The sequence below is a fragment of the Podarcis pityusensis genome (assembly GCF_964106645.2).
Source record: "Podarcis pityusensis genome assembly, chromosome: 3".
Lineage (NCBI taxonomy): Eukaryota > Metazoa > Chordata > Lepidosauria > Squamata > Lacertidae > Podarcis > Podarcis pityusensis.
This window is the reverse complement of record NC_138026.1, coordinates 382,472-403,135: the sequence shown is the minus strand read 5'-3', so window position 1 is coordinate 403,135 and position 20,664 is coordinate 382,472. Positions and strand designations below refer to the sequence as shown.

Below are 20,664 nucleotides of genomic sequence, written 5' to 3'. Positions count from 1 at the left end.
GTTTTCTTTATCGGAGAAGACTGAGGCAAAGGCATTGAGGAGTTCAGCCCTTTCTGTGTCCCCTGTTTGCATTTCACCATCTTCTCCTCTGAGTGACCCCACTGTTTCTTTGTTCTTCCTTTTGCTACGAACATACCCATAAAAGCCTTTTTTGTTGCTTTTAACCTCTCTAGCAAGCCTGAGTTCATTCTGTGCAAGATAGAATGCGAGATAGAAGGCACGTTCTACCACATGTGGTGGACATGCAAGATAACAAGAGCATTCTGGGAAATGATTTACAATGAGTTGGAAAAAAATATTTAAAATAACTTTTGTGAAAAAGAGAGAGGCCTTTTTGCTAAGTATTTTAGGTACAGAGATTCCGAAGGAGCAGAAATGACTATTTATGTACGCAACAGCAGCACAGATACTACTGGCCCAGAGATGGAAAGAAGACAAAGTTCTGACCAGAGACGAATGGCTGATGAAGATGATGGACTATGCGGAAATGGTGAAATTAACTGGGAAAATCAGAAACCAGGAAGAGAAGAAATTTAAGAAGGAATGGGAAAAAATTATAATGTATTTAAGAGAACACTGTAAACAACTAAAAACTCTGGCAGGATTTGAGTAATACTTGTAATGTACGAAAAACTATGGATTATTTTTCTTTAAAAAATAGAGAAAATAAGGCAAGCAGTTGGAAAAAAAGATTGATAATGGTAACCATGGAAGAGGGGAAGGGAGTCGAAGGATTCAGGGAATCCTAAATGATGATGTGGATGTTTTGTTTGAATTAAAATTTGTTATGTAAAACTCAATAAAAATATATATTTTTTAAAAAAGAGAGACCAAACATAACTTCAGGTAACTGGTCCCAAACAATTCAAGGCTTTAAACATCAAAAGCAGCACTTAACGTTGTACTGCAGATGGAAAAGTCCCCGGGAGCTTTTTGAGTAAAGAGCCTGCACCCAATTAATCTCAAAAAAGAGGTACAGGTGGTTTTCCCACTTTCATGGTCTATTGCATCTATTAACACTTTGCACAAGATGTATTATGTATTACTCTTGGAGCAACTGCTCATGTAATTTTGGGCTCAGAATTGTTTTGTTGTACCTTTCACACCTGGAAGACCGTGCATTCCATCCACCCCAGGGAGACCAGGCTCACCAGCCTTGCCTTTAGTTCCAATGAAACCAGGTTCACCTCTGTCACCTGCCAGACCTTTCATTCCTACAGGACCAGGTTTCCCTGGGTCTCCTGCATCTCCTCTGGCACCGGGTGAGCCTATAAATATATGTTGAAAAGAAACAGAAGAATATAATGGATATAATGCAGCCACTGGAAAGCAGTCATTGTGCAGCTTGTATTGATATGAAAACACATCAAATAAAGAACAAAACCAGTAAATTATTGATGGAATATTTTCCAGATTCTAGACATGCCCCCCCTTGCCCTCATCCCACCTTGAACAGCTGTGAGTCCTCCACTCACTATGTCCTGAGTGGTTCAGAGGCAAAGCCTATTTCTCTCTGGACAACATGGCAGTCAAGGAAGAAAGCGAAATGGGAAACGGGGGAAGAGAAGGTGTGGCTCCCGATACCTTTGGTACTGCCTGTTGCCTACTTTGGCCCCTCCCACCACTGGTGTGCAGTCCTGAAAAGTTACTATTAAGTGAATGCTGCTCTTGATATAAAGTTTCCCAAGTGCTATTTTAGACCTCAAAAACTTCAAATATGGTTAAATTTTATAGAGCAAATTTGTGAACTAGGGAAATTCACTGCCTTTTCTTTCCAGTTGATGGTGAAAAAATGACATAGTCCTGTCATCTATGTATTACTTATGTAAGACAGACTCAGATGCAGAATAAATTATGTTAGACCTAAGTATGCTTTTCTAAGCTTTTATACACCTGTGGTCAATCAGAAGCTGTGCTTTGGAAGTCAAACGTTTCAGAAGTTGAACAGACTTCCAGAACAGATTCTGTTCAACTTCCAAGGTACGACTGTATATGCTGTATAGTTTATTTTGTGTATGGATGAAAATTACTGTTTGGCAATATACTGTAGCAAAGAACTATCTGTATATCTGAAACACACACACACATGCATGCAAGGATACTACTTTTGTTTCTAAGACAATGCAGTCATGCGTTACAGCAGCCACTGGCTTAGAAGAGGCACCTTATTTTTTCACACACTGAAGTGAATGTCCCTTAAGATCTGCAGTTCTTATAAATACACACATATATATGTGTGTATGTATGTATGTATGTATGTATAATATGTGTGTGTAATTTAATTGGTGGCAACTCATTAGTAAGCCTAAAGTTTGTAAACCACCAATCCAATAAATATGGCATCCTCAGTAATAATGCTCATGTGCAGTCTACCACATGGTTCAGACTGGGCTGAATTACAGTGTAGTCAGCATACAAACATCCCATCTAGCTAGATGGACAACTGACAAGAAACAACATTTTGCAAGGATCTCTGCATTGGTGGCATAACATTTGAATCATGTAAGAAGCTGGTATAATGCAGATGTTAAAAGTGTGCACCGCACACTAAAGTCAACAGCCAATCTTCCATGGCTTAAATCTTAAAAGGACTATGATTGTACCATGTTGGCAGTATTAACAGGGAAAAGCTACTCCATGTCAATGCTTGAAATAATAAGCTCCTATGAAAGTTTAATGGAATGACATTGCACCCCCAAAGGTCCCACACCAGTAGTTTGAGATCACCTTTCCCCAGGAAAGTGCTAAAGATGCCCAGGCAAAGTACAAGGAAAATCACATTTGGGAAGCACGCGGGACGATCCTCACCTACAAACCCTGGTGAGCCAGCTCTGCCCGTGATCCCTTGCTGGCCTGGCAATCCAGGGAATCCAAATGGTCCTTGTGGTCCTGGCAAACCAGTCAAGCCAGCAGGGCCAGGAGACCCAGGATGCCCTTTAGCTCCAGGCTGACCTGGAATGCCATCACTTCCTAAAAATAATAACAAGTGTCATTAATTGTTATGCGCTGGTTATCGAGTGCATATAGATACAGAGTTGGATCAGGATTTAATTAATTAAACTCAGTCCCCATTTAAATCAGTGAGATTTCAAGGTCATGACTACCTTGTCAGCAAATTTAGCTTAGCTCCAACTCACAGTCCAGAAAATAATTATCATAATAAACATTTATTCTGAAGCCTATGAATATGAAAAGCTGCCTTCTGAATAGGTCCTACATGCTCATAAGGAAAAGCAGCTTTCTGGTTTGCAGTCTATACAGAATGGGACTTATTGAGTTCTGCTTTCTTAACAATCAGTAATGTTCATTTCCTCTACTGGTATTATGTGCAACATCTTAGGTGAAAAATCTGGGAATACCGATGAAGGCCAGGATGCTCATTTTCAGCAAAACTGCAGGACTGCTGCTGGCTGCAATGCAGAGAACCTACTTACGGTAAGTATATGTTGCTTGGGAGCAAACATGTTGGTTTCACTATTTCTCCAGCTGCAGCTCTCTGTGCAAAATCACAAACTGATTTTGAAATTCCCTGCAGTTTTCAAGGCAACATGCCAGGGTGCAGAGGGCTGTTTGAAACTAGGCTACAGAACCTTTGCCGCATGCAGAACTCATTGCAGAACTCTGCATCACCACAACTGCTGTCACCAAATTTCCTGAGTCTCTCTTCTTTAAAATTATCCACTGGCAAAAGCAAGAGCATTACCTCTCAGTCCTGGCAAGCCATGATCTCCTGGGGGGCCTTTCAGTCCTGGGATTCCCGGTGGCCCAGCATCCCCTTGGGGGCCTGTGGGTGCTCCAAGTCTGTCACCTGCAACTCCTTTCACTCCTGGAGGGCCTGGCCAACCTGGCAATCCTGGACTCCCAGGAAAGCCCTGCTCCCCAGGCAATCCTGGTGCACCTCTGTTTCCTCTGGGCCCAGGAAATCCTAAATAGAAAAAAATGATTGAAATATACTCAGAGTCGCAAAGTGATTTCATGCTCTTTATTCAGCTCATAGTGGTGAGGAGGAATGAATAAATGTCCCCTCACAGTATCTGCTTTATATACATTATTTACACAATGGGCTGCACATGATTGGCTAATTCTGGAATTCTACTGTAAGCCAATCAGGTTGTGGATTCACTTCTATCTGGAGCAGGATTGGGTGGTTCCTGCCAACCAATCATACTGCTGCATTGTTCTAGGACCAATCAGACTGCTGCATTCTGAATCCTATTGTTCTAGGACCAATCAGACTGCTGCCTTTTGGATCCTATTGTTCTAGGACCAATCAGACTGCTACAGTTTGGATCCTATTCAACTCAGTACATAACACCCCTCCCCTCTAAGTTCCAGTCCTGCCCGGGAGGTCGCATTCATAGTCCTCAAGGTATGCCGGCGGCCTACGTGTGCGTTGTGGCCTGGGGTGTTCCCTGGTCCGGGCTCCGGGTTCTGGCTCGTGTTCCAAGGATGCTGGCTGTGATGCGGCTGTTTGGTCTGGTGCAACCGGCTCGCTCAGTCGTGGTTCTGGTTCCGGTGTCCTTTCGGCCTCACGGGTCCTCTCTGTATTTACTGATTCTGCCTCTCCTGCTGGCCCCTCCTGCTCTATGGGCCTCACTGCCCCGCTGTTCCCTTGGGACTCCTCTGACCTGTCCTCCTCCTGGTTTTCTCCCGGGAATCGTCGCCGTATCTGGTCGCAGTGGCGGCGCCAGCATTGCCCCCCATCCGTTAGCACCTCGTACGACACGGGGCCAGTGACCCTGGTGATTGTGGCGGGTACCCATGCTGGGCCTGCCCCAAAATTCTTTGCGTACACTGGGTCCTGGGCCTCGAAGGTCCGGGGGTTCCTGCCTTCCCCCACCACTACCTCATCCTGAGCTCTATCGGGGTGAAGGCGGTCCAATCTGATTGCAAGGCGCCGACCCATTAGTAGTTCAGCGGGGCTCCGGCCAGTCGTTGAGCTGGGGGTGCTGTGCTGTGCTAGAAGGAATGTGGCAAGGCGGTACTCCCAGTCCCCTTGCGTCATGCGGCGAAGGGTGTCCTTGGTGGTCCGCACCATGCGTTCTGCTTGGCCATTGGTGGCAGGGTGGAACGGCGCCGAACGGATGTGGCGGATGGCGTTCTGCGCTGTGAAGGTTTGGAATTCTCCTGACGTAAATGCAGTCCCGTTGTCTGAGACGAGAGTGTCAGGGAGCCCGTGGGTTGCAAACAGCCTGCGTAGTACCCGGATGGCTGCGGACGTGGAAGTGGACGGTACCAGTGCGACTTCCAGCCATTTGGTGTAGGAGTCCACCACTATGAAGAATGTTTTCCCCTGAAAGGGGCCAGCGAAATCCACATGCAGGCGTGACCATGGTGCTCGGGCGGACTCCCAGGACTGGACTGGGGCCCTTGGGGGATCTGGGCGGGATTCTTGGCAGGCCTGGCAGTGTTTGACCCAGGCCTCTATCTCTCCATCGATCCCCGGCCACCACACATAACTCCTGGCAAGGGCCTTCATTCTTACTACCCCTGGATGTGTCTCGTGCAGGGCTGTGAGGACCCTTTTGCAGAGGGGCTGGGGAACAACGACTCTGCTTCCCCATAACAGGCACCCCTTGTGGGCCGACAGTTCATGTTTGCGGGTTGTGTAGCCGGCGAATTCTGGCCCGGGGCTGCTGCTGGGCCATCCCCTCCACACCCAGTCCAGGACCCGGGAGATGACCCTATCTTTCTTGGAATGGTGTGCAACTTCTTGTGCCTGAATGGGGCGGTCGGGAAGCAGCTCCAGGCTCATAACCTCTTGTGCAGGTGCTGGGTCAGGGCCTGTTTCCGGTAGTGGTAGCCTGCTGAGGGCGTCCGCATGGCCCATCGCCTTCCCAGGTCGGTGAATCAGTGCATACTGGTAGCTGGCAAGGAAAATTGACCACCTGAGGACGCGAGGAGACAGCACTTGGGGGGTCTGCTTTTCGGGGGCAAACAAGCCAAGCAACGGCTTGTGGTCAGTCACCACGGTGAAGGGCCGCCCGTACAAGAAATCATGGAATTTTTTTACTCCCTTTACGATTGCCAGACCCTCCTTGTCGATTTGCGAGTAGTTCCGCTCGGTTGTGTTGAGTGTCTGGGAAAAGTACGCCACCGGTACCTCTCTTCCATCCGGGAGTTGGTGCCCCAGGACAGCTCCAATGCCATAGGGTGAGGCGTCGCATGCTAGCACCACCGGCAGCCTCTCGTCGAAGTGTGCCAAGACCGAGTTTGAGACAAGCAAGTCCCTGACTGCCTGGAATGCGGCCTCCTGGCGCTGGCCCCACACCCAAGGGGCCCGCTTGTCCAGGAGTCTGTGTAGGGGCTCCGCTACCGCCGCCTTGTGGGGAAGGAAGGAATGGTAAAAGTTCAATAGTCCCAAGAAGGCCTGAAGTTCAGTCTTGCTCTTGGGCGCTGGGGCATCACAAATGGCCCGTACCTTGTCCCCAGTCGGGTGGACCCCTTCTGCGTCCACCATAAATCCCAGAAAGTCCACCTGAGGCACTCCTAGTAGACATTTTTCCCGCTTCACCTTGAGACCCGCCGTCTGGAAACGGTGCAGAACGGTGCGGAGGCGGTCCTCAAACTCCTCTGGTGTGGGGCCGGCAATCAACACATCATCGAAGAAGGGGGTGACGCCAGGAATCCCTTTAAGGAGAGAGTCCATTATATTCTGGAATATGCCTGGTGCCACGCTGACACCGAATTGCAGCCGCTTTACCCTGAACGCTCCTCTGTGCGTCACAATCGTCTGTGCCTCTGCTGTGGCCTCATCTACTGGCAGCTGTTGATATGCTTGGGCCAAGTCCAGCTTGCCAAAAATTTTCGACCCAGCCAGGGTGGCAAGGACATGGCTGACCACTGGCACTGGGTATGCGTGGGCCGTGAGGGCCTTGTTTATGGTACATTTGTAGTCTGCGCAGATGCGGACCGAACCATTAGGCTTGACGGGTGTGACGATTGGGGTTTCCCAGGGAGCATTAGGCACCGGCTCCAGCACTCCTTGCTCTACGAGTCGGTCCAATTCCTCGTCTATACGGGGTTTCAAGGCGAACGGGACCCGGCGGGCCTTGAGCCTGACCGGTCGTACTGCGGGGTCAAGCTGTAGCGCAATGGGGGGGCCCGTATACTGTCCCAATTTCCCATCGAAAACCCCTGGAAATTCCTTGCATATGGCGTCCACGTCCACTTGTAAGCTAGTGTGGTTCACCCCGGTGACAGCTAGCCCCAGTGATCCAAACCATGCTGTCAGGGGTTCAGGAGCAGAGGCAAGGGCAAGGGAGGAAACAGAGAGCGAGGGAGAGGAGGCAGAAGAAAAGATGAGTGATGACGACGACCCGAGATCTCCGAGTCTTTCCAGTGAATCAGAAGATTCACAGAAAGGAGCACCAGTGGCCAGGGCAAGGGGGGAGCCTAGGGGGACACCCCAGGAAGATAGAGCCAGAGGGGACTCAGAGGGGAGCAGTTGGAAATCAGGACCAGCGTCACCGCCAGAGAGCAGGGAAGAGGAAGGGCGCCAGGGATCAAGCGCTGGCAGCTCACAACAGGGGGGAGGGCACGAGTCAGGAGTGGCCACACCTCCATCGGGGAGCGAAGAAACGGTCAGACGGAAGGTGGAAGGTTGGGCGCGCGCGACAAGTTCAAATGCACAGGAAGGTGGCGCAGTAGGCAGCCCGGAAAGGGAGCCAGGTCCTAAAGCCCGCCGAAAGGAGGGAGAAGAGTCAGGGGGGTCAGCGTCAGCGGAATCCCGGAAGGAAGAGACCCCGGGGGGCAGAGGGACCCAGAGAAGAACAGTCAGGCGGAAAAGGTGGAGCAAGGCTAGGATATTAAGTTGGTGTACAAGGGGCGGAGACTCAGATGGAGCTTCGCCGATCTAACCATGAGACGTAGAGTTGCACGCAGCAGCTTGAGAATGGAAACTGTAACTCAATAAAGACTTTTATTTAATGATCGCTGGCTAGCGTGATCCTCTGTGAGCTAGGATCTGGAAGCAGCTCTGACAGTAAGCTCCATCTCTAGATTGTGGGCATCTACGTCCTCGCGGAGAGGAGAGAAAGCGGGTGCCTACTAGCGAGCTCACGAACGGCAGACAACATGACGGCCGAACAGCAGATAGTGGAACTCAGAGAAGCAGTGACACGACTGAATGCCGAGGCTCTTGCATCCAGGAAGAGAGAGGAGGACGCAGCTGCCGCCTACAGGGATCTCCAGGTCAGGTTGGAAGTGCTTACGAAGCAAGGGCAACTGACACCCAAACCGGAGGGGATTGGGTTGGGGAGACGAACAGGCGGTCTGGTCTCTCACTTCGATGGGAATTTGCAACAGTACCCCAACTTTAGAGCAGATGTAATGTGTGCACTGCAACTGCTGAACAAAGACTTTAGAGATGAGCAAGAGAAGGTGGGATTCATCATGTCCCATTTGCATGGAGATGCTAAAGCATGGCTGCGCAATTTGTGGAGAGATAAGGATCCGGCGCTCCAAAATGCGGATGCCTTTATTAAAGCGATGGATGGGTGCTTTTTATCAAGCATTGACGTGGATCTTGCTCGGCAGGAGATACATGGACTGAAGCAAGGGAGGGCCAGCGTAAGGCAGTACCATGCCCGCTTTTTCGCTTTGGTCAGTGCCCTGGAATGGGACAGAGATTCGGCTCCTGTAAGAGACCTGTTTTGGGAGGGATTGCACGGCTCGGTTAAAGATGAAATTGCGAGGGGGGAGAGACCCCGGACCACGCAGGAGATCGTTCAGAGGGCGTTGGCGGTGGGGGTGCGGCTGGAAGGACGTCCGTGGAGCAGGGACGAAGGGCGTGGAGGGCGCGAACCAGCCAGGGGCTCCTCCTTCCTTCCCAGAGAAGCAGCGCGTGCGCAATCCACGCCTCCGCCAGGAGGAGGAGCGGAACCTATGGAGGTTGGAGGTGCAAGGGCTCAGTCAGCAGCCAGAGCCCTAGCACCGGCAGCAGTGAAAGCGAAGCCTCCTAGAGGGAACAGGAAGTGTTACATCTGCGATGATCCACAGCATATGGCGAAAGAGTGTCCCCAGAGGCTCCACAAGCACACTGCAGCCTCAGCAATGGTAACTGCAGCAACGCAGCAAGGACAACCACAGCAGGGAAACGAAGGAGTCTGGTTGGAAGAAGAGGCACTGGGGCCCAGCCAGACGTGTCAGTGAAGCAGTCCCCAGAGATTTTACAGCCCATGGACCCCCTCCCGCCCAAACCGGTAGTGAGGCTCACCGCGTCGCTCCAGCTGCCCAATGGAATCACCATGGACGTGCCAATCACCATTGACTCCGGAAGCAATGCGGACTTTATAGGGCAGGACTTTGTCGACCGGCACGCTATACAGTTGCTACCTGCCACGCTGCCCCTGCAGGTTGTCACGGTGGATGGCAGGGAGCTGCTAGGGGGGCAAGTGGTGAAGCAGACGCCACCAATGGTGATGCGACTTGGGAATCACAGGGAAATCATCAGCTTCAATGTCACTCAACTATCGGACACGCCCATTGTATTGGGCATGAGTTGGCTGGACAAGCACAGCCCGACGCTGGCTTGGTACCAGAGGCAGCTGACCTTCGGCTCTTCCTTTTGCGCTGAACACTGCATCGTGCCCAGGCAGGAAGGAGGGGAAGAGGAGTCACAGCTGCAGCTAGGCACGCTGCAAGCGGTTCCCCACAAGTACGCAGAATTTTTGGAGGTTTTCTGCGAGAAAGAGGCAGACAGGCTACCCCCCCACAGACCATATGACTGCAAAATTGACCTGCTGCCGGGGGCGGCGCTGCCCAAAGGGAAGCTGTATTCCATGTCTGAGGACGAACTGCAGGAACTCAAAGAGTTCATAGATCATAATTTGGAGCGCGGTTTCATCCGAGAGTCCAAGGCAGCGGGGGGCAGTCCGGTATTCTTTGTTAAGAAGCGGGACACGCCCCAAAAAAGACTTGTAGTGGACTTTCGCATCTTGAACAGTGTGACCAAGCCATCGGACTTCCCCATGCCCCGAATCGACGACCTCCTCGCAAAGGTACGGAAGGGCAGAGTGTTCACCAAGTTGGACCTGCGAGGGGCATACAACCTCATTCGCATGCGGGAGGGAGATGAGTGGAAGACAGCCATGTTCACGCCCCTGGGCACCTACGAATATAGAGTTATGCCTTTTGGATTGCAAAATGGCTCCCACGTTTTTCAAGCTTTCATGCATCACGTGTTGGCGGGGCTCCTCTACAAGACGTGCGTCTGTTTCTTGGATGACATCCTGATCTTTTCGGAATCGCAGCAGGAGCATGACAGACACGTCAAGGAAGTGCTGAGCAGGCTACAGCAACATAGGCTTTACGCCAAGCTGGAGAAGTGCCAATTCGACGTGACCGAGGTGGATTTCCTGGGCTACAAGTTGTCTGATAAAGGGCTCGCCATGGACAGCGCCAAGGTCCGAGCAGTGTTGGATTGGAAAAGCCCACGCAACCGGAAGGAGGTCCAACGGTTTGTCGGCTTCGCGAACTTCTATCGCAAGTTTATCAAAGGCTTTGCGATGCAGACAGCGGCCATCACGGACACGCTCAGCTCCAAGAAAAAGGAGTTCATCTGGACAGAGCAGGCGGAGCAGTCCTTTCAGGCACTCAAGCGTCTCTTCGCGTCGGAAGAGCAGCTGCTTCATGTCAACCCCAGCAGGCCGATGAGGGTGGAGACAGACGCTTCGGACAGAGCCGTGGGAGCAGTCCTGCTGCAGAAAGACCCGCAGGGGGTTTGGAGGCCGGGAGCGTTTTACTCAAGGAAGCTCAGCAAGTCCGAACAGAACTACACCATCTGGGACAGGGAGTTGCTGGCCATTCATGCAGCGTTCAAAGCGTGGAGGCACTTCCTGATCGGCGCCAAGCACACGGTGCAGGTCTGCACGGACCACAAGAATCTAGAGCACTGGCGCACGGCACAGTTCCTGAACCAGAGGCAGATACATTGGGCTGAGTTCTTTGCGAATTTCGACTTCCGAATAGAGTATGTCCCGGGGGACACCAACATCATGGCGGATGCTCTCTCCCGTAAGCCACAGTATCTGGAGGAGGCAACGCCAGCGGCCGCCATGCACATCTTCGCACCGACAGTGTGGGCGTGCGCGGCGGCGACAGTTGACCTGGATGCGGTGCGACGAGCGTTGCAGGATGACTCCTTCGCGCAAGCAAAGATGGCAGAGGTGCACAGGGGCACGGCAGCGACCGACGAGTTCCAGCTGCGAGATGGTTTGCTCATCCGTAAAGGGGCCATCTACGTGCCGGGAGACGAACTTCGCGCCAAGGTACTGCAGCAGCTGCACGACGCGCCCACTGCCGGGCACTTTGGCAAGGAGAAGACGGTGGAATTAGTAGCCAGAGACTTCTGGTGGCCCGGAATGAGAGGGGAAGTCGCGGACTACGTGGCGAGGTGTGACACCTGCCAGAGGTCCAAACCAGTGCACAGACCGCCGGCCGGACTGCTGGAACCGCTGCAAACTCCGTTCGAGCCATGGGAGAGAGTGGCCCTGGACTTTGTCACGGATCTGCCCAGCTCGAGGGGCAAGACGGCTGTGCTGGTGGTGGTGGATTTGTTCTCCAAGATGGCACATTTCATTCCGTGTGCGAAGGTGGCCACGGCGGAACAAACCGCCAAACTGTTCATAGACCACGTGTTCAAGGTTCACGGTCTGCCGCGGTCTATTCTGTCCGACCGAGGGCGACAGTTCATCTCAAACTTCTGGCAGAGGCTGATGGGCTTCCTGAACGTCAAGATCAACCTGGCATCGGCTAGACACCCGCAGACCAACGGGCAAGCGGAGCGGGTCAATGCCATCATGCAGCAGTACCTGAGATGTTATGCGAATCAACAGCCTGCGACGTGGGTGGATTACCTGCCTCTCGCCGAGTTCGCCTACAACAACACGAAGCACGTGTCCACGGGGGTCACGCCGTTCTTCGCCAACAACGGGAGGCACCCTAGAACCTTCCCGGGACTGGAAAGAATGGGGGAGGGGGAGCCGCAGACAGCAGATGCGTTCGCGTCGGAGTTGCAGGAGGTCCACGATCAGCTGCGGCGGCACCTGGAGCTGGCTAAACACGCATACAAGGTACAAGCGGACAAACACAGAAGGGTTGGCGAAGAGATCCATGTGGGAGACTGGGTCTGGTTAGCAGCCCACGCAGTGCCGGCCAGGTCGTTGGCGAAGAAGAAACTAGGGCATAAACAACTGGGGCCCTACCAAGTCGACGAACAGGTCAACCCGGTGGCTTTCAGGCTGGCTCTTCCGGAGGGTTCCAGAATGCATCCGGTGTTCCACAGATCGGTGCTCACTCCCTACAAGGCACCTCACAGGTTTCAGGAACCAGGAACGGCACCGGGTCCGCTCCGAGAGAGAACCGGGCAAGGGGGAGTGGCACAGGAGGAGCGCATCAACGAAGTCACGGAGATTTTGGACTCCAGATGGGGGGAAGAGGGGGTAGAATACCTTCTCGCCAAGGAGGGCACCCCGGCCAGTGCCAACAGCTGGGTGCCGGGCTACGCTTTAGACGAACCTCTGCTCAAAGAAGAGTTTCATGCCCTCTTCCCACATAGGCCAATGCCAGCAGACTTTTTCGACGACTGGCTTTTCACGCCCACGCTTTCAGCCAGCACGTTCCGGGGGTTCGACTCGGACGAGGAACCGACACGAGACGCCCGTTCCCCGGAGGGGTCACCCTCGGGATCTGCTTCAGAACCCTCGTATTGGTGGGATGATCGACCAGAGGAGCAGTTCCGCAGAAGGTGGCTGGAGGGTCCAGGACGAGCAACGTCTCCAGAAGGCAACGAGGGGGAGACGGACATGGACGTTTTCGGGGACGACCCGGGTTTCGAGCACGGCGGCACAGAGATGGAAGCGGAGGTGACCGTCGTCAACGAGAGCAGAGAGGAAGAACCGGAAGACTTCGGATGGCGGCCCGCCACGGGAAGCGAACTGTATCCGACATTCGTCCCCCTGACACGGCAGCACCCAGATCCCGCACCGGAAGGAGGGGAGGGGGGAAGAGGGGGCTTCGAGGGGGGGATGGATGTCAGGGGTTCAGGAGCAGAGGCAAGGGCAAGGGAGGAAACAGAGAGCGAGGGAGAGGAGGCAGAAGAAAAGATGAGTGATGACGACGACCCGAGATCTCCGAGTCTTTCCAGTGAATCAGAAGATTCACAGAAAGGAGCACCAGTGGCCAGGGCAAGGGGGGAGCCTAGGGGGACACCCCAGGAAGATAGAGCCAGAGGGGACTCAGAGGGGAGCAGTTGGAAATCAGGACCAGCGTCACCGCCAGAGAGCAGGGAAGAGGAAGGGCGCCAGGGATCAAGCGCTGGCAGCTCACAACAGGGGGGAGGGCACGAGTCAGGAGTGGCCACACCTCCATCGGGGAGCGAAGAAACGGTCAGACGGAAGGTGGAAGGTTGGGCGCGCGCGACAAGTTCAAATGCACAGGAAGGTGGCGCAGTAGGCAGCCCGGAAAGGGAGCCAGGTCCTAAAGCCCGCCGAAAGGAGGGAGAAGAGTCAGGGGGGTCAGCGTCAGCGTCAGAGGAATCCCGGAAGGAAGAGACCCCGGGGGGCAGAGGGACCCAGAGAAGAACAGTCAGGCGGAAAAGGTGGAGCAAGGCTAGGATATTAAGTTGGTGTACAAGGGGCGGAGACTCAGATGGAGCTTCGCCGATCTAACCATGAGACGTAGAGTTGCACGCAGCAGCTTGAGAATGGAAACTGTAACTCAATAAAGACTTTTATTTAATGATCGCTGGCTAGCGTGATCCTCTGTGAGCTAGGATCTGGAAGCAGCTCTGACACATGCCAATCCCAGTAAGCTAATGTAGGGGCCCTTGACCACAAGCAAGTCCAGTTGCCGCGTCCGCCCTCGGTATTGCACCCTGAAGGTCCCCACCCCCATTGTGGGGACCTTACGTTTCTGGAAGTCCCGGAGGGTGAATGGGGCCGGCCTGAGTTTGGGACCCCCAGTGGGACACAGTTTCCTTAAGGTCCTTGCCGAGATTATGGATAGAGTTGAACCCGTGTCAAGCTCCATGCGGCATGGGGCCCCCTCTATCTGTACCTCTACATAAATTTTCTCTACGTTGGGGTGGGGCAACTGGTATACCTGGAAGTCCGTGAGCTCCGTCGAGTTGCCTTGGTGCGTTGGGCCCCGGGACCTGGGGCTCTTGGATTGGTCATCTGATGCCTGGTGTCGGGTGGGCCGAGCCCGACACACCCGGGCGATGTGTCCCGATTTTCTGCACTGCCTGCACTCTGCGTTGCGGAAACGGCAGGTCCTCCTCTCGTGACTCTCCCCGCAGCTTGCGCAGTTCCCTCCTTCTCGTCGAGGCAGCTGTGGTCTGTGCGCTGCTTGAGTGCGCTGCTGTACTCGGTGCACCTCCTCCCTGTCTGTTGCCTCCTCAAGCTTCTGTTGCCAGGGCCTCCTCCAGAGCGACCTGGAACGTTAGGTCCTTCTTAGCGTAGAGGCGCCGTTGCAGCTTCTCATCCTTCAGGCCACCGACGAGGCGGTCACGAAGCATGTTCTCCAGCTCTGAGAAGTTGCAGAACCGGGCGGCTTGGCGGAGAGAGGTCACAAACCCAGTTATGGTTTCCCCAGGGGCTTGCCGCTTTGCGTAGAAGGCATTTCGACGAGCCACCACTGAGGGCTGCGGCGAAAAGTGCCCCTTCAGCTGTTCCATTATTGTTTTGTATGGAACAGTAGCGACGTCTTCAGGCGCAAGGAGAGCCCGGGCGATTTCAAACGTCTCCTCTCCGCAGACGCTGAAGAATATCGCCCTCTTCTTGGCGTCTTCTTCGTCGGTGACCCCTTTGGCTTCTAGGAGGAAGGTGAAACGGGAGGCGTACGCTTCCCAGTCTCCAGATGCTGGGTTGAATGGCGAGAAGCTGCTGTTGGCTGCCATTCTGAGTTCCTTGTGCCCCGGAGCTGAAGCCTGGATACACGGTGCGAGGCAGCGGTGCGGCAGTTGGCGGTGCTGCGGTGCTGTGTGTGGCAGTCAGCTCAGCGGGATCCCACCTTCGTCGCCAGTGAAATATACTCAGAGTCGCAAAGTGATTTCATGCTCTTTATTCAGCTCATAGTGGTGAGGAGGAATGAATAAATGTCCCCTCACAGTATCTGCTTTATATACATTATTTACACAATGGGCTGCACATGATTGGCTAATTCTGGAATTCTACTGTAAGCCAATCAGGTTGTGGATTCACTTCTATCTGGAGCAGGATTGGGTGGTTCCTGCCAACCAATCATACTGCTGCATTGTTCTAGGACCAATCAGACTGCTGCATTCTGAATCCTATTGTTCTAGGACCAATCAGACTGCTGCCTTTTGGATCCTATTGTTCTAGGACCAATCAGACTGCTACAGTTTGGATCCTATTCAACTCAGTACATAACAATGATGATTCTAAGAAAAGTAATTTATTTGCCAGAATAAACTTGTTAAAGTTGATTAACGGAAAACAATATAACCAGGATGATGCAAATCCCTCCTTAGCCAAATAAGCACCTTTATGTCCCACTGACTTCAGTGCAAAGCTGAACAAGTGCTGATTAAAAGCATTCACACCCTGTTGTCTTAAAACTACAATAATAATGTAATTTAGAAGATAATCCACAAATGGTCCTTGAAGCAGAATAGTGTTACTAAGGTATTTAGCAGCAGTGGACTTTGTTCTTTCTGTTTTGATTTGTCCCTCAAGTGACCCATGTGAGTACATATGTGCTCCAACATCTCCAGACTGTGGGCAGTACTTATTCAAGGTTTTCCTTCAAAAAGGAAGGAAAGAAAGATAGATAGAGAGGATGAATGAGACATCTTTGTGGGATAAGCTGCATGATGCCTTTTGCAATATCAGAAACTCCATGTCATTACTCATGTCATTAATTGATTGGTGGAGATACAAACACATTTGAGAGGCACAGCTCAGTTAGTACTTGTTTAATGAGGTACTAATTTACAGATGAAAAACCTAGAAATGGTTAAAGCATTTGTTTGGTTGACAGCCCCAATTATCATCTTTGTGGAGAATCCTTGTGTGAACAGGGACTGCTTTTTGCCAGGGTCTTAGCCTCAGAGCCATGCAATATTTTCACATGTTGACATTACATCTAAAAGCATCCTCGGTTGTACAAGCAATTACATTGTTCTATACTGTATATTTTGCAATTCCATTTGTGTGCATGACCAACTTGATTTTTATTGGAGAAGCAAATTACAAATGCGATATATAAACATGGATACATAAATTGAACACTTCAGTTGTCTACAGTACAAGTGTGTTTTGGATTTTAACCATACCTGGTGGGCCTGCTAAGCCCTCACGACCTTGATCTCCCAGAGAGCCTTTCAGCCCTTTGGATCCATGCAGACCGAGTTCGCCTGCAATCCCTCTTGTACCTTTCGTACCTACATTATTGAAGATATTATGCTAATGAAATGCAATAAATAAAAATATGTACATGTTAAAGAGGAAAATACAAAATAATAATAGAAATATTGGTAATAAATTTATAGCTAGCCTTAGGTAAGTTATATCTTTTAGGGCATTTCCAGATTATGAGAGAACCATTCCTAGTGGTGGAATATCTTATTTCTATGTAATGTAGATTTGCTGCATGCTATTTCTAATGTACGGGTATATATTAAGTGCAACTGAAGGAGGGCTGTAGTGTTACAATTTGCAAAATATGGGTAATGGGAATACCCAGCCTTTGGACACACTTAATAATAATAATAATAATAATAATAATAATAAATTTTATTTATATCCCGCCCTCCCCAGCCGAAGCCGGGCTCAGGGTGGCTAACAACAATAAAACAGTACAAAAGTACAGCATAAACAACATTTTAAAATCATTCATTATAAAATTAATTAATTCAAGCCACTGGCAACCATTGGGCCAGAGCTCCGCAAAGATTGTCGAGGGAGGGAGTCAGGCTGTGCCCTGGCCAAAGCCCTGGTGGAACAGCTCTGTCTTGCAGGCCCTGCGGAAAGATGTCAAGTCCCGCAGGGCCCTGGTCTCTTGTGACAGAGTGTTCCACCAGATCGGAGCCACAGCCGAAAAAGCCCTGGCTCTAGTTGAGGCCAGCCTAACTTCTCTGTGGCCTGGGACCTTCAAGATGTTTTTATTTGAAGAGTTTCTCTGTGGGGCATACCAGGAGAGGCGGTCCCGTAGGTACGAGGGTCCTAGGCCGTATAGGGCTTTAAAGGTTAAAACCAGCACCTTAAACCTGATCCTGTACTCCACTGGGAGCCAGTGCAGCTGGTATAGCACCGGGTGAATGTGATCTCGCAGCGAAGACCTAGTAAGGAGTCTCACTGCAGCATTCTGCACCCGCTGGAGTTTCTGGGTCAGTCTCAAGGGCAGCCCCATGTAGAGCGAGTTACAATAATCCAGTCTGGAGGTGACCGTCGCGTGGATCACAGTGGCTAGGTCAGGGCGAGAGAGGTAAGGAACCAACTGCTTAGCTTGGCGGAGATGGAAAAATGCCACCTTTGTTATAGCTGCAATCTGCGCCTCCATGGAAAGGGAGGTGTCGAAGATTACACCCAAACTCTTAATGGACGGTGCTGGCACTAATTGCGCCCCCGCAAGAGATCGCCCCGTCCCAGCCACAGGACCTCTGTCTTCGAAGGATTTAGCTTCAACCGGCTCCCACGTAACCATCCAGACACAGCTTCCAAACATCTGGTCAGTGTGTCTGGGGCCGAGTCAGGATGGCCATCCATCAACAGATAGAGTTGGGTGTCATCGGCATACTGATGGCAACCCAGCCCAAAACTCTGAACAAGCTGGGCGAGGGGGCGCATAAAGATGTTGAAAAGCATCGGGGAGAGTATCGCACCCTGAGGTACTCCACACACCAAGGAGTGGCGCGATGACAATTCCCTCCCAAGCGCCATCCTCTGTCCCTGACCAGAGAGAAACAAGCGCAGCCATTGAAGGACTGTGCCCTGGATCCCCACATCGGCAAGGCTGTGGTCCAGAAGTTCGTGATCGACCATGTCGAAAGCTGCTGACAGATCTAGAAGAATCAGCAGCCCTGACCCGCCTCGATCCAGCTGTCTATGAAGATCATCTGTTAGGGCAACCAGAGCCGTCTCGGTCCCATGACCAGCGCGGAAGCCGGACTGGAATGGATCCAGAGCCGATGTTTCATCCAGAAAACCACCAAGCTGTTCAGCAACCGCTCTCTCAATCACCTTACCCAGGAACGGAAGATTCGAAACCGGGCGGTAATTGGATAGATCTAAAGGATCTAATGATGTTTTCTTTAAGAGCGGGCACACCACTGCCTCCTTCAGTTCCCCTGGGAATGTCCCCGTGCCAAGGGACAAATTGATGATATCCCCCAGGAGGGCCCGCACCTCGTCTGGACACGCTCTAATTAGCCAAGACGGGCACGGGTCGAGGGGACAGGTGGTGGGCTTTCCAGCTCGGAGGAGTCTGTCCACATCGGCTGGGGATATCCGGTCGAAGTGGTCCAATACTGGACCCGAGGACAGTCGAGGGGCCTCCAGTTCCTTTATTGGAAATTTTCCTTTATTAAAAATTATTTTTCACATAATTTAAATGCTGGGGAATTGTAATAGCGATTTTGTTGCAGAAGCTGTCTACAGGAAAGTTGAAAGAACAGTTAAAACAATAAAACCAGATCTTCAGCTCAGGGAAATGCATCTTCAGGAGCTAGAAGAAATCCAATACTGACAGCCCCCGCTCCTATTTCAGCAGGGAGGACAACCCACAGCGCTGCTGCCACCAGTGAGAAAGCCTGCCTCTACATCACCACAAGCCAACCATCATCAGGCCAAACTAGCCAGGTTCCTTGAGCTGCCTGTGATGCCCTGGAAGCGAAGGGGAAGGTGGCTTTCCAGTTCATACCTAGTGAAGACAGCATCCTCCACGACCGAGACAAGGAACTGAGGCTGTTGCCTTTGGACAGACATTTTACCAAAGTAAAAACAAATACTTGCAGGGGGAGGGGAATCCTCTGAACTGTTGAAATTTTGGATTGGAATATTTAGCCTTTTGCATTCCTCTTAGGATTACATGTAAAGCAGTATTATTCATAAAGGGCATGTGAGGAGATCCATGACTTGCAGCATGGAAGGCAGGTTGTAAGTATTTGGGTAACAATTGTAGGATTGTTAAATAAACAAGCAAGCAAGCAAACAAATCTTATTAGTTGCAGATGATTCAGATAAACGTTTTGATAGCAAGTAGGAAGATTGAATTTGATATGCTGTTGTACTTTTACATTACTTTCAAAGTTGCATTTGCAGACTGATCTGCAAGCTACACCTAAATCTTTTGACTGAAGCAAAAATTATATTTCCACATTCCTGGAAGTTGCTCTGTCTGCAAACTCTCCAAGAAAATGTGAAATAGCACAGATATAAATAACACTGTCAACTATAGATATGGGCAAGATCTAATAATTATTTTTATAAATAGTTTCCATTTATTTCCTTTTGGAATCATAATTATAGCTGAATGATTTGATTACGTATTGTGCATTGTAACTTACTGTATTGTTATTGTTATTGTTATGGCATTTACCTCTTGGTCCTGGAATCCCTGGAGTTCCTGGAGTTCCTTTTGGCGCTTGAATACAGCCAGTTCCTGTAGGTAAACAATACAGATAAAAACAACAAAGTGGCTCTTCAAAGACTTAACAAATGTATTGTGGCAAAAAAATTGTAGGCCAGGGGCCTAAGGATGGAGGAGAAATTTTGTTCCCATCTTAATGCAAATCTACCAGATTCACCCACATGAACCAAATGGCAGCTATTCTTTGAAATTCATGATGCAGTTTTCCAACACAAAAATGCATACAAAAACGTGTGTATTGAGGGCAAAAAAAAAAAAAAAAGGTAAAGGACCCGTGACAGTTAAGTCCAGTCACGAACGACTCTGGGGTTGCGGCGCTCATCTAGCTTTACTGGCCGAGGGAGCCGACGTTTGTCCGCAGACAGTTTTTCCGGGTCATGTGTGACTAAGCCGCTTCTGGCGAAACCAGAGCAGTGCACGGAAACGCCGTTTACCTTCCCACCGGAGCGGTACCTATTTATTTACTTACACTTTGACATGCTTTCGAACTGCTAGGTTGGCAGGAGCTGGGACCAAACAATGGGAGCTCACCTTGTCACAGTGATTCGAACCACCAACCTTCTGATCAGCAAGCCCTAGGCTCAGTGGTTTAGACCACAGCACTATAAATCAGCAGGAAGTGCTGATAGCAGTGGCCCAGGTAAGCCCCACCTTGGAGTCATCTCTCCACCTGAGGCTTGGTTTATTCACTCACCCTCTGTCACCTTCAGCACCTTCACCTGTTCATTGTCTGATTTAATATTTATTGAAATATTTTAATAAAGAAATAAACATAAAAGCCTCTACCACCCACTTCTCAGTGTGTGTATGTGCCTGTAAACATTTTGTCACAAAGGAAAGAAGTAAAGAAAGAAAGAAAAAAAGAAAGAAGCATACAGTCCTTTTGAGAATGTAATAGTATAGCTACCAATTTAGCAATAGCAGTGTGGCTTCTGGATCAGAAAAATCTCCCCCCATAATTAAACCTAAGATGAAATATGGCCTTCAGTGATGACTGTTTATTCAGATTGGATGTGGCTACTTAAGTGAATCCCCCAAGGCCATGATCCTTCA

The 20,664-nt window shown here is 50.8% G+C and overlaps 1 protein-coding gene across 1 annotated transcript in view; it reads right to left on the bottom strand.

Moving 5' to 3' along the window:
- The window catches only part of COL4A2 (collagen type IV alpha 2 chain), a 191,437-nt gene that overhangs the window by 40,675 nt on the left and 130,098 nt on the right, over positions 1-20,664 (bottom strand). Inside the window, exons 27-31 of the mRNA XM_080997344.1 lie at positions 19,561-19,623; positions 16,298-16,405; positions 3,704-3,925; positions 2,809-2,970; positions 1,098-1,268 (exon numbers count right to left, since the gene is read on the bottom strand). Of these exons, the coding sequence (XP_080853470.1) occupies positions 1,098-1,268; positions 2,809-2,970; positions 3,704-3,925; positions 16,298-16,405; positions 19,561-19,623 (726 nt within the window). The remainder of the gene's footprint in view (positions 1-1,097; positions 1,269-2,808; positions 2,971-3,703; positions 3,926-16,297; positions 16,406-19,560; positions 19,624-20,664) is intronic.